Source organism: Podospora pseudoanserina, chromosome 3 (assembly GCF_035222485.1).
Source record: "Podospora pseudoanserina strain CBS 124.78 chromosome 3, whole genome shotgun sequence".
NCBI classification, from domain to species: domain Eukaryota; kingdom Fungi; phylum Ascomycota; class Sordariomycetes; order Sordariales; family Podosporaceae; genus Podospora; species Podospora pseudoanserina.
Window position 1 is genome coordinate 2,846,515 of NC_085922.1, and position 10,607 is coordinate 2,857,121.

General features: G+C 51.2%; 3 protein-coding genes across 3 annotated transcripts; 2 read left to right on the forward strand and 1 right to left on the reverse strand.

The window, feature by feature from the left end:
* Nucleotide 1: 1 nt before the first annotated feature.
* vps29 (Vacuolar protein sorting-associated protein 29) lies at nt 2-1,292 on the reverse strand. Its single transcript, XM_062945929.1, has 3 exons — nt 900-1,292; nt 408-830; nt 2-352 (listed from the first exon to the last, which is right to left on the reverse strand). The coding sequence occupies exons 1-3, from the start codon at nt 966-968 to the stop codon at nt 233-235; spliced, it is 612 nt and encodes a 203-aa protein (XP_062801969.1). The 5' UTR covers nt 969-1,292; the 3' UTR covers nt 2-232.
* A 127-nt stretch (nt 1,293-1,419) lies between these two features.
* On the forward strand, nt 1,420-3,495 carry QC764_308220 (uncharacterized protein; the record flags this gene model as incomplete). Its single annotated transcript, XM_062945930.1, has 4 exons — nt 1,420-2,215; nt 2,305-2,930; nt 2,985-3,343; nt 3,412-3,495. The coding sequence occupies exons 1-4, from the start codon at nt 1,896-1,898 to the stop codon at nt 3,493-3,495; spliced, it is 1,389 nt and encodes a 462-aa protein (XP_062801970.1). The 5' UTR covers nt 1,420-1,895.
* An 812-nt stretch (nt 3,496-4,307) lies between these two features.
* CRM1 (Karyopherin transporter) lies at nt 4,308-8,548 on the forward strand (the record flags this gene model as incomplete). The annotated part of the gene is made up of 4 exons (XM_062945931.1): nt 4,308-4,373; nt 4,581-6,335; nt 6,392-7,661; nt 7,723-8,548. The coding sequence occupies 2 exons, from the start codon at nt 4,308-4,310 to the stop codon at nt 4,695-4,697; spliced, it is 183 nt and encodes a 60-aa protein (XP_062801971.1). The 3' UTR covers nt 4,698-6,335; nt 6,392-7,661; nt 7,723-8,548.
* Nucleotides 8,549-10,607: the final 2,059 nt, after the last annotated feature.

Genomic DNA, 10,607 nt, shown 5'->3' on the forward strand with positions numbered 1-10,607 from the left:
TCGAAGTATTAGGTAATATTTTGATATTGTTTGGAGCCCCTTTTCAAAGAGCTCTCTCTCTTGAGCTGAGTTGGATGACTGCAATGCCCAAACAGCTCAGGCACAACACATCTTTCACGCTTTGCTTGCTGTACAGCAGCAACGCTCCATAACCACTCAAACGCTCCTCTTTTCTAGATCCGGTACCGTATTCCCTACTCCCTCGACTCTGTCTCTCTCATCTTCCCGGGTATCATGGACCAGTTGGCTCAACCGGCTTGGTATACGTCACCTTTTCCACCGCCACATTCTCAACCCCATTCGCGTCTTTCCTCAGCTGGTAGACATATAGCGTCAACGAGATTCCTTGTACCTGTTTTCCACTGTCAGCATCTCCCCTCCTTACCATCCCACCCCTCAAAACTTACATCCATCAAACAAAAGCTCGGCACCATCTCCTCCTCCCCCTCCCCCTCCCCATCCGCCCAATCCGTCGAGAACGCCCCCGTCGCCGTCCCAGGGTTGATAAAGAACTTGTCCATATACTCAAAGCACTCGAATTTATGAGTGCCGCCCCAGCAGAGGACGTCGACGTCAAGTTTGTTGGCCTCTGCGAGTAGGAGGTCGGGCTCGGAGCTGACGAGGGTGAAGCCTTCGAGGAAGCCGATGCGGACGCCGCCGTGGGTGACGACTTGAGTCAAAGGGAGGGAGGTGGCTTCGACATCCATGCGGCCTTTGACGATTTTGAGGTCGGGGGAGATGGAGCGGAGGTATTCATAGGTTGACTTGTCGGTTAGGTTACCTAGGCAGAGGGTTTGGGAGATTTTTCCGGGGGCGAGGAGTTTTTTGAACTGGAGGGGGAGAGGTTAGAAAGGGGTGGTAATTGAATAGGGGGTTGGGGGAGGGAGGTAGGAGGGTACCTTTGCTGGAATGTCGAGGGCGCGGTCGGGTATGTGAAGGTCGCCGATTACTAGGATTAGGAAGGCCATTGTTGCGGTGGTGGATGGGTGTGAAGCGCTTCGGTGGTGGGTTGCGCTGGAGGGTTGAGCTGTTATTCTATGCGCCGCGGGCTACTGTATCGGGGGAGGTCCAGTTGGATCTTAGTTGGAAATTGAGACGCGGTGTTTAAGGTCGTCTGGACTATATCAACCAGTTTGGTATCGACCCTCGTAGTTTGATGTCTGGTTAAGTGGCAGCGTTATGTATTGGTGTTGACTGGAAGCTATCTGATGATAGCTGTCGTGGCCGGGTCTTGGCTGACTGACCACGGTGAACATCGGTCAAGGAACGATAAGATTAGAAGACCCCTGGGCGTTGGAGGCTGATGTTGGGGCTGGGACTGCGGGGTAGCAATGACGAACGACACTCCAGCCTCCCCCACTTCTCCACAGTCCCTCTAGCGGCGAGCGGGTCCGAAGACGGCTTCTTCGCCGGACGGACCCGGCCCTGGAACAAATCCATTCTTCCATTGCACAATGTTCGGTGCATTTGGCATCAAGACGAGCATTATCAAAAGGGGCAAAGCGTCTAGAATTGGACACTTTGGCATCCGTGACTAATAGCAAACTGTAGACTTTTTCCAACCGGGCCTAGACAACCTGGAAGCCGTTTAGGTGTTGAAACGGATCTTGTCTGGGCGGTCAGTATTTTTTGTTCATTTTTATACGAACCCAAACACCGACTTTTCTCCTTGTTGCTCTCTTCATTCCCGTCTTTTCTCCGGTGGCCCTGCTTGTCAGACTTATTTTGAATATCCCATACACATTCGTCCGTTTCTTCCGTCATACAGAGTCCAATCACACCAAGAAACCCTTCCGTTCCCAGGTACCTGGACAGAAGAGACAAAGCAAGGCGTTGGATACCGTCGGTTCAGGCAAGATAAGGTACAGAACGGTGTGGGGAGCTTGCAGACGCACATGGTGCTTATACCCGAGGTCTCCAAACTGTCGCGCTCGGCGTTCAGACGGTTAGGAATGACCCCGCCAAAAACACCGGACGCTCCCCCCGCCCGTTTATCGTTGATCTCACGACATCTTGCCCCCGTATATCCGATCAACACCCCCTACGCTGTCGAACGTCTTCCCAGCACCGTCGACACCTCACTTCTGCCCAGGATTCAAGTGCGCGAGATTACGACAACCACCCCCAAGATGTCTCAACCCGCCCACCCAACGCTCCTGATTCCAGGACCCATTGAGTTCGACGATGCTGTCCTCCAGTCCATGAGTCACTTCAGGTATGTAGGGGTGCTTATGAAGTGTCTTGCCGTTCTGTTTAGGCTTTGAAGGATCCAGAAGCTGACACCCACATCTTCCCACTCGACAGCGAAAGCCATGTGAGCGCCGGTTTTGTTGCTACCTTCGGCGAGACCCTGTCTATGTTGCGCAAGCTGTTCCAGACCACCGACCCTGCGTCTCAACCATTCGTTCTCTCTGGATCCGGTACTCTCGGCTGGGATTTGGTTGCTGCCAACTTGATTGAGGCTGGCGAGGACGTGTTGGTGCTTGGAACCGGCTATTTTAGTGATGGCTTCGCCGACTGCCTCAGAGTGTATGGTGCCAATGTCACCGAGCTCAAGGCCCCCGTTGGCACCAAGCCCACCCTTCCCGAGATTGAGAAGGCTCTGTCGGAGAAGAAGTACAAGGCGATTACCGTCACCCACGTTGACACATCGACTGGTGTCTTGAGCGAGCTCAAGAATCTCTCTGCTCTTGTCCACAAGGTCTCGCCAGATACCCTCATTATTGTCGACGGTGTCTGCAGTGTTGCGTGTGAGGAGATTGATTTCGATGCCTGGGGTCTTGATGGTGTTGTCACTGCCAGTCAGAAGGCCATTGGCTGCCCTGCCGGTCTGTCGATTTCCATGTTCAGCGGTCGTGCCATGAAGGCTTTTGAGAACAGAAAGAGCCCTCCCTCGGCCTACTTCGCTTCTATGAAGAACTGGACCCCTAGTAAGTTTACCTCGCGTTGATATATACGCATTACAGCCCGACTAACGTGATTAGTCATGCAAAACTACGAGGCCAAGAAGCCCTCTTATTTTGCTACCCCCTCGCCACAGCTTGTCCACGCTCTTCACACTGCTCTGAGCCAGATCCTTGCGAAGCCCGTGGCTGAAAGATTTGCCGGCCACAAGGCCGCCTCAGACAAGATCAAGGCTGCCATCGGTGCCCTTGGTCTTAAGCAGGTTGCGGCCAACCCTGATGAGCAGGCTCACGGCATGACTGCCATCTATCTCCCTGAGGGCGTCAAGGGCGCCGAGCTTCTGCCTATCCTCGCGAAGAAGGGTGTTGTGTTTGCCGGTGGTATCCACAAGGAAATTGTCACCAAGTATATCCGTTTCGGTCACATGGGTGTCAGTGTGGTGAGTAATCCCAGTGTATTTGTGTTTGATTATCAAGCAACAATGACGACTAACAAGGCAATCCACAGCTCGACCCCACCAGAGGCGATATTGAGCGTGCTGTCAAGGCTTTGGAGGAGGGTCTTGCTGAGCTTGGATATACCAAGTCTTGAGCGTGGAATGATGTAAGGAGTGAGGTGAAGTTGGATCTAAAAGCAATGGCATTATGGCCATAGAGGGGTGCATAAAAGAAGCCATCTTGAAATAGACAATCTGTGTTTGAATGCCCAACACCATCTCAAACCATTTCAAACGAAGCAGATGCCTCCTTGGGACTCTTGTTCCCAAAGCAGTGATAGATATGCCCATAAAGGTAAGAAACAGGTTTGCAATTCAGGTACTGGAAGTAGGTTCATTGGCTGCAGTTGACGTGCAGGCTGTTGCAGAGCTGGTGGGTGTTCCCGAGCCACTGGAACCGAAGAGGTGTTTGATGACGGGTTGCTGGCAGAATGATTGGCTGAGGCTCAATGATTGATTTCAAAGCTGCCGGATAATTTAATGACCAGCTCCGGTTTCAGCGCTTCTGGGCATCTCTGGTAGAGCCGACTCTCCACCGCCAGCGAAGCAGGCTGCTGCACGCAAGGCGGGGTTGCTCGCCTAGCAACAATCGAGAGGCTGGTGGGGTTCGGCCTTCTGAGCTTTCAACCCGACGTTCAATTCTCTTATCCATACTTCCGTCATCCCACTCAACCCAGCACTTGCAACGCTCTTGCTTTACCAAAATCCTGACCGCCCTCTCCCTCGCCTTCCACTCAAGACCTTTCCACAGAACCTTACCATCGACAAAGAGGACCGCCACCGTTGTGCCTGAGACCTCGTCCTCTCTCCTCGCAATCCTTCCTCTGCGCACCCTCTCGGCCTCGGTTCCCCATACATACCTCAACCACAACCACAATCACACAGCGATAGGTGTGCGACTACGACCATGCCGGTCTCTATCGAAGAGTTGGACGCCACTGTCCGTGCCTTCTATGAGGGCCGCGGTGAACAGGTATGTTTTGATTCTACGCTTCTGTCGTCCAGGCAGTCACTCTCACACCGTCAATGTTGATGCTAACCGCCTGTTCTGTCTGCAGCAAAAAGCTGCCCAAGCCGCTCTCAACCAGGCAAGTCTGCCACTCGCCTCATTCCCACGATACCGATCCAGCAACAACCATAGCTCCCTCCAAGCCGTTATCGACTAACTCTGCGATTGTAGTTCAAGGAAGACCCTGATGCCTGGTTGATGGTCGACGATATACTCTCGAAGGCGAGCTACGAACAGACGAAATGTTGGTCTCCGATTCTTATCCGGGCGCAGAGGGGCTGGGTCTGAGGTGATACTAACTGCGACATCTAGTCTTGGGTCTCCAAGTTCTCGATCATGTCATCATGACGAGGTGGAAGGTTCTGCCACGAGAGCAGTGCCAAGGTAGGTTACAGTGGTGTGTTGTTGGCCATGCTCGGGAGCTGTGGACTGACAACTGTCTAGGCATCCGTAACTTCGTCGTTCTAACCATCATGCAATGCTCTGGCTCTGAGGAGTCGCTCAAGGCGAACAAGACACTACTCAACAAGCTGAACCTTGTTCTCGTGTCTGTCTTGAAGCAGGAGTGGCCTCACAACTGGCCTACATTTATCAACGAGATCATCTCCGCCTGCCACTCGAGTCTGTCAGTCTGCGAGAACAACATGACGATTCTGAGACTCCTCTCCGAAGAGGTGTTCGACTACTCAGCCGAGCAAATGACTTCCACCAAAACCCGCAACCTCAAGACAACGATGTGCAACGAGTTTTCCCAGATCTTTACGCTGTGCCAGGAAATCCTCAACAGCGCAACCCAACCAAGCCTCATCAAGGCCACCCTCCAGACACTGTTGCGCTTCTGCAATTGGATTCCCTTGGGGTACATTTTCGAGACGCCACTCATCGACACCCTCAGGACCAGATTCCTCGAGGTGCCCGAATTCCGGAATCTCACTCTCCAATGTTTGACGGAAATTGGTGGTTTGCAGACGGGAGGTCCTGGCCAGGTCAACTCTTATGACGAACAGCTTGTCAAAATGTTCACCGAAACGTTGACGCAAATTTCCAACATTATTCCTCTGGAGATGGATCTCAAGACAACGTATCCTCAAAGCAACTCTCGTGACCAGGAGACTATCCAGAACCTGGCGCTTTTCCTGTGCAACTTCTACTCCGCGCATCTACCCTTGATCGAGAACCTTCCCAACCGCGATTTCCTCACCCACGGTCATTTCTACCTCATCCGCATTTCACAGATTGACGACCGCGAGATGTTCAAGATTTGCCTCGACTACTGGCTTAAACTGGTGCAGGAGCTCTATGAGGAGATGCAGTCGCTACCTTTATCCGACATGACGGCTATGAGCGCCTTGGGTGGTGGCGGCGGTGCCCCCAATCCAGCACTGCTCAACAACTACCCGCTCCGCAAGCACAAGTACAACGAAGTACTGTCGAACCTGAGAGTGGTCATGATTGAGAAGATGGTCAGGCCTGAGGAAGTCTTGATTGTGGAGAACGATGAGGGAGAAATCGTTCGTGAATTTGTCAAGGAAACCGACACTGTTCAGCTCTACAAGACGATTCGCGAGTGTCTCGTTTACCTCACCCATCTCGATGTCGTCGACACCGAGAACATCATGACTGAGAAGCTGTCGCGACAGGTCGACAGATCCGAGTGGTCATGGCACAACTGCAACGTCCTCTGCTGGGCCATTGGTTCCATCTCTTTGGCCATGAACGAAGAGACGGAGAAGCGTTTCTTGGTGACCGTGATCAAGGAGCTCCTCGGTCTCACCGAGATCCAACGTGGCAAAGACAACAAGGCCGTTGTCGCCAGTAATATTATGTATATTGTTGGACAGTACCCCCGCTTCTTGAAGGCTCACTGGAAGTTCCTCAAGACGGTCGTCAATAAGCTGTTCGAGTTCATGCACGAGTCTCACGAAGGTATGCCACCCTATTCAAGCCAAATCTTTTGTTGCATTTCGCTAACTCTCAGACAGGTGTTCAGGACATGGCTTGCGACACTTTTATTAAGATTGCGAAGCAGTGCAGACGTCACTTCGTCGCTCTCCAGCCAAGCGAGAATGAACCCTTTATTGAAGAAATCATTCGAAATCTTGGGAGGATCACTTCCGACTTGACTCCCCAGCAGGTGCACACTTTCTACGAGGCCTGCGGTTACATGGTGGCTGCCCAGGGCAACAGGAATGTTCAGGAGCGCCTATTGACTGAGCTCATGAGCATCCCAAACACCGCCTGGGACCAGATCATTCAGGCGGCTACCCAGGACTCCACCATCCTCCAGAATGCCGATACCATCAAGATCATTGGCAACATCATGAAGACCAACGTCTCGGCCTGCTCCTCCATCGGCACATATTTCTTCCCTCAGATCGGTCGCCTCTATAACAACATGTTGGAGATGTACGCTACCACCAGTCAGCTGATTTCGCAGGCTGTCGCCCGCGAGGGTGAAGTTGCGACCAAGATGCCCATCGTTCGTGGCCTGCGGACCATCAAGAAGGAAATTCTCAAGCTTGTGGAGACCTTCATTGACAAGGCTGAGGATCTCCAGACAGTGCGGGCCCAGATGGTTCCCCAACTTTTGGACTCTGTCCTCGTTGACTACAACCGCAATGTTCCTGGCGCCCGTGATGCTGAGGTCCTCAGGTGCATGACCGCCATGATCACAAAGCTCTCTGGGTTGATGGAGGATCAGGTTCCAGTCATCATGGAGAATGTGTTTGAGTGCACTTTGGAGATGATCAACAAGGACTTCTCCGAGTTCCCGGAGCACCGTGTCGAGTTCTTTAACCTGCTCCGCGCCATCAACCTCCACTGCTTCCCCGCCCTCTTGAAGCTCGACAACCGTCAGTTTAAATTTGTCATCGACTCGTGCCTGTGGGCCAGCAAGCACGATAACCGCGATGTGGAAACTGCTGGTCTTAACATGTGCCTGGAGTTGATCAACAACATTGCGGAGAAGACAGATGTTGCCACATCGAATGCGTTCTTCCAGCAGTTCTTCATCCCCATTCTTCAGGATGTCTTCTTCGTTCTGACGGACCAGGACCACAAGGCCGGCTTCAAGACTCAGTCCATGCTCTTGATGCGCATGTTCTACTTTATTAGCCCTGCCGACGGCACCCAGCCCAAGATCCAGGGTCCTATTTATACCCCAGATCAGGCCCAGGGTTCCCCCAGCAACAAGGAGTTCCTCGGCTTGTTTGTGAGCAACCTCCTTCAGAACGCTTTCTCCAACCTGACTGCGTAAGTAACCTTAGTGGATTCTCATTGTCTTACGCGTATATGTACTAACAAGTTACAATAGCCCTCAAATCACCGCATTTGTGGAAGGTCTCTTCACGCTGAACACGCAATACGACAAGTTCAGACTTGCGCTGCGTGATTTCTTGATCTCGCTGCGTGAGTTCGCCGGCGACAATGCTGAACTTTACTTGGTGGAGAAGGAGCAGATGGAGCGTGACGCCCGGCAAGCTGACCTGGAGCGTCGTTCCAAGGTCGGCGGTCTGCTCAAGCCGTCTGAGCTTGAAGATGAGGACCTCTGACTGGACCAAGAATTCCGTACCGAGTTTGCGCCCTCACACGAAACCAATACCGCAACAGCAGAGCCGCGGTCGGGCGGGGAATATGACGGCTGGGTTGTCTACGGGGTTTAGCAGGATATGCAGATGGTAAGCTGAATAGCATGTCATCCCAGGTTCTTGTTTCTTGGGATTACGATCTCAAGATTTTATTTTATTTTCTTGCGCCAGCTATGTGACGCACTTGTAATGATACCATTAGAGAAGGGAACAAAGTTTGTTGGCTTTTTCTGTCAAAGGGACTTGTGGCTCCTCATTTCAAAGATTGGGCTGACGAATCTGCCTATTGTTGGGTGGACATTTTGCTTTTTGTGTTTTCTCATTGTGCAATCGTTCTCTCTTAGCGATGGGTTTGCGGAGGGGAAAGGAAAACATGAATGACATTGCTAGTGTTGTCAGTCAAATGTGATGATGACTGGCTGGCTCTTTGATGAGAGGGAAGAGAAATGGATATCGAGATGCTAGCTAAATATCAATAGGTACATTAGCAACAGGGTTCTCGGTTGGGTAATAGCTTTTTTGAGACAGAAATGAGAAACGTTTTAAAGTGAGGAGATGGTGATGAGATGACGAGCGAAAGAAGTGATTGTGTTTCGTGATGAAGGACTCCTAAGAGCCTTGGCTGCTGATACCTTCCACATGCCAGGGCCGGCCCGTATTTTGAGACCAACGAAATCATACTTCTGATAGACCTCACACCAAAGGGCTGGCGCTCGGTAGGTCGTTCCTGCCTCTCTGGATATAGGATAGGTACTTACCCAAAGAAGCTCACATTCTCTCCTTGGCCCACTGTAACTTCCTCCTGTTCCTAATCTCGATTTTGGGCAGTTACGCCCCCTGACGCCAGTTTCACCAGATTGGGGCACTCGCTCACCAACTTTCTACAGAATCCACCTCATGATGAACGGCTGGGATCATCTCCTCGAAAACCCTGGGAGGAGACAGGGTAGGGAGCGGGGAGCGGACCGGAGGAGCTGGAGAAGGAGCTGTAATAAGTGTGTCGACCTGTATTTTCCCCTAGTAGAACTCTCGTCTCTTCCAAAGAGCAACTTGTGTCGGTCTTATGCTCAAGGTATCCGAAGTGGGTAGACATATCTCACCTTCTGCTTATTCTTCCGCCTTCCAGCCTTTCGAGCCGGACCAGCTCGTGAAATGCGTTGGCGCTTGCTCACCAAATAGGGGCGCTTGCTTACCAGATGGGGGCGCCTGCTTACCAGATGCGTTGACACTTGCTCACCAGATAGAGCCGCGTCCTCACCCAACACAAGGCGCTCGCTTCCTAGACATCCGAATAAGTGATACTGTACCAAGCGCTTGCTTCAAGCATTTATCACACACGTACTGGTCTGGTCGACAAATTGGGGTTCAAAGCCCAACTATCTCTCCGGGGCTAGCAGACGAATTTGAAGACAATATCGATACTGCAATGGCTAAGATCGACCCATCATCTTGAAACCAACAATCAACCATCAGAGAGCAGTGCTTGATTCGGGATGGATGTCACCGAATTCAAGTCACCGGCACATTTATTTTATTCTCGCCGAGTTATTCAACGTAGGAGATGTCTTCAGGCTCCTAGCTGGTTGAACTGGAACCTCATAATCGAGGAAGCTGTACGATGTGGCTTCATACTATGCATCTGGACGATGGGCCCCTCGATCCAGCGACCTCCATAGAGCTACTCGGTAGCCGGACTACCGTAGTATACCGTGGCCAACATTAACGGCCTAGTTAAAATGGGACCCTGATAATGCCGAGACTAAGTGGTCTCAGCAAAACATTCTTCGCCGAACCGTTATCCCCTACGACTTTATACCTCCTCCCATCAGACAGTACCATACCCCTAGCGGCGAACCCAACTCGAGTATACGGTACTACCCTCTGAAGGATGGAAAGGATGTTTAATCTTGAGCGGACATTATCTTTCCTCAAGCCCCACGTCAATGAGAGGATGTGGGTTGGAGCTGGCAAAATACCGGGTGTAGTATGATCTAATGGTTTTACTTAGGGGTGGGTGACGTTGGAGATTTAATTTCATTGTTGTATATTGCGGAAAGGCATATTTTGGATAAATAGAGAGACACTGTGACGAAAGTTGATAGCTTGAAGAATAGTTAACATATCTTTTGACTATCTTTTAAGGTATATGGCCTATCTTTTGAGACCTGTAGACTATATTTTGATGCCGATAGATTATCTTTTAAGGCCTATATACTATGTTAAACGGGTTTTGATTACCTCCCAACGCCTCTTGACTATCTCTTAAGATCTACCGACTACCTATTAAGGCCTAGTAATATGTATTTCAGGGCTATTGGCTTTCTTCTTAGGCCCTCATGCGAAGTGGCAGTCTCCATTTATTTTCCTCGACAAAGCAACTTGTCAACTTGCATGGTGATCAGAGGCTAGATTCTAAGATAGAATTCAAGGATTTGTACCCATATACAAGTCACCAGGCAGGCGTGTAGTGAGGAACTGGCAATGTCTAAAGTTGAGAATATAGGGGCAGGTTCCACTCAGGGGTAGTAAACAATAAGCCCCCTGAGGCACCAACTCAGCAACACACCAGCCGCATACAACTCTTCTTCGCTTCGGATACCGGGAATTAGAG

Coding starts and splice junctions, on each gene's coding strand:
- vps29 (XM_062945929.1), bottom strand. CDS start 968: ATGGCCTTCCTAATCCTAGTAATCGGCGACCTTCACATACCCGACCGC. Junction 831..899: donor CCCTCGACATTCCAGCAAAG/GTACCCTCCTAC, acceptor CTCCCCCTCCAG/TTCAAAAAACTCCTCGCCCC. Junction 353..407: donor CGAGCTTTTGTTTGATGGAT/GTAAGTTTTGAG, acceptor AGTGGAAAACAG/GTACAAGGAATCTCGTTGAC.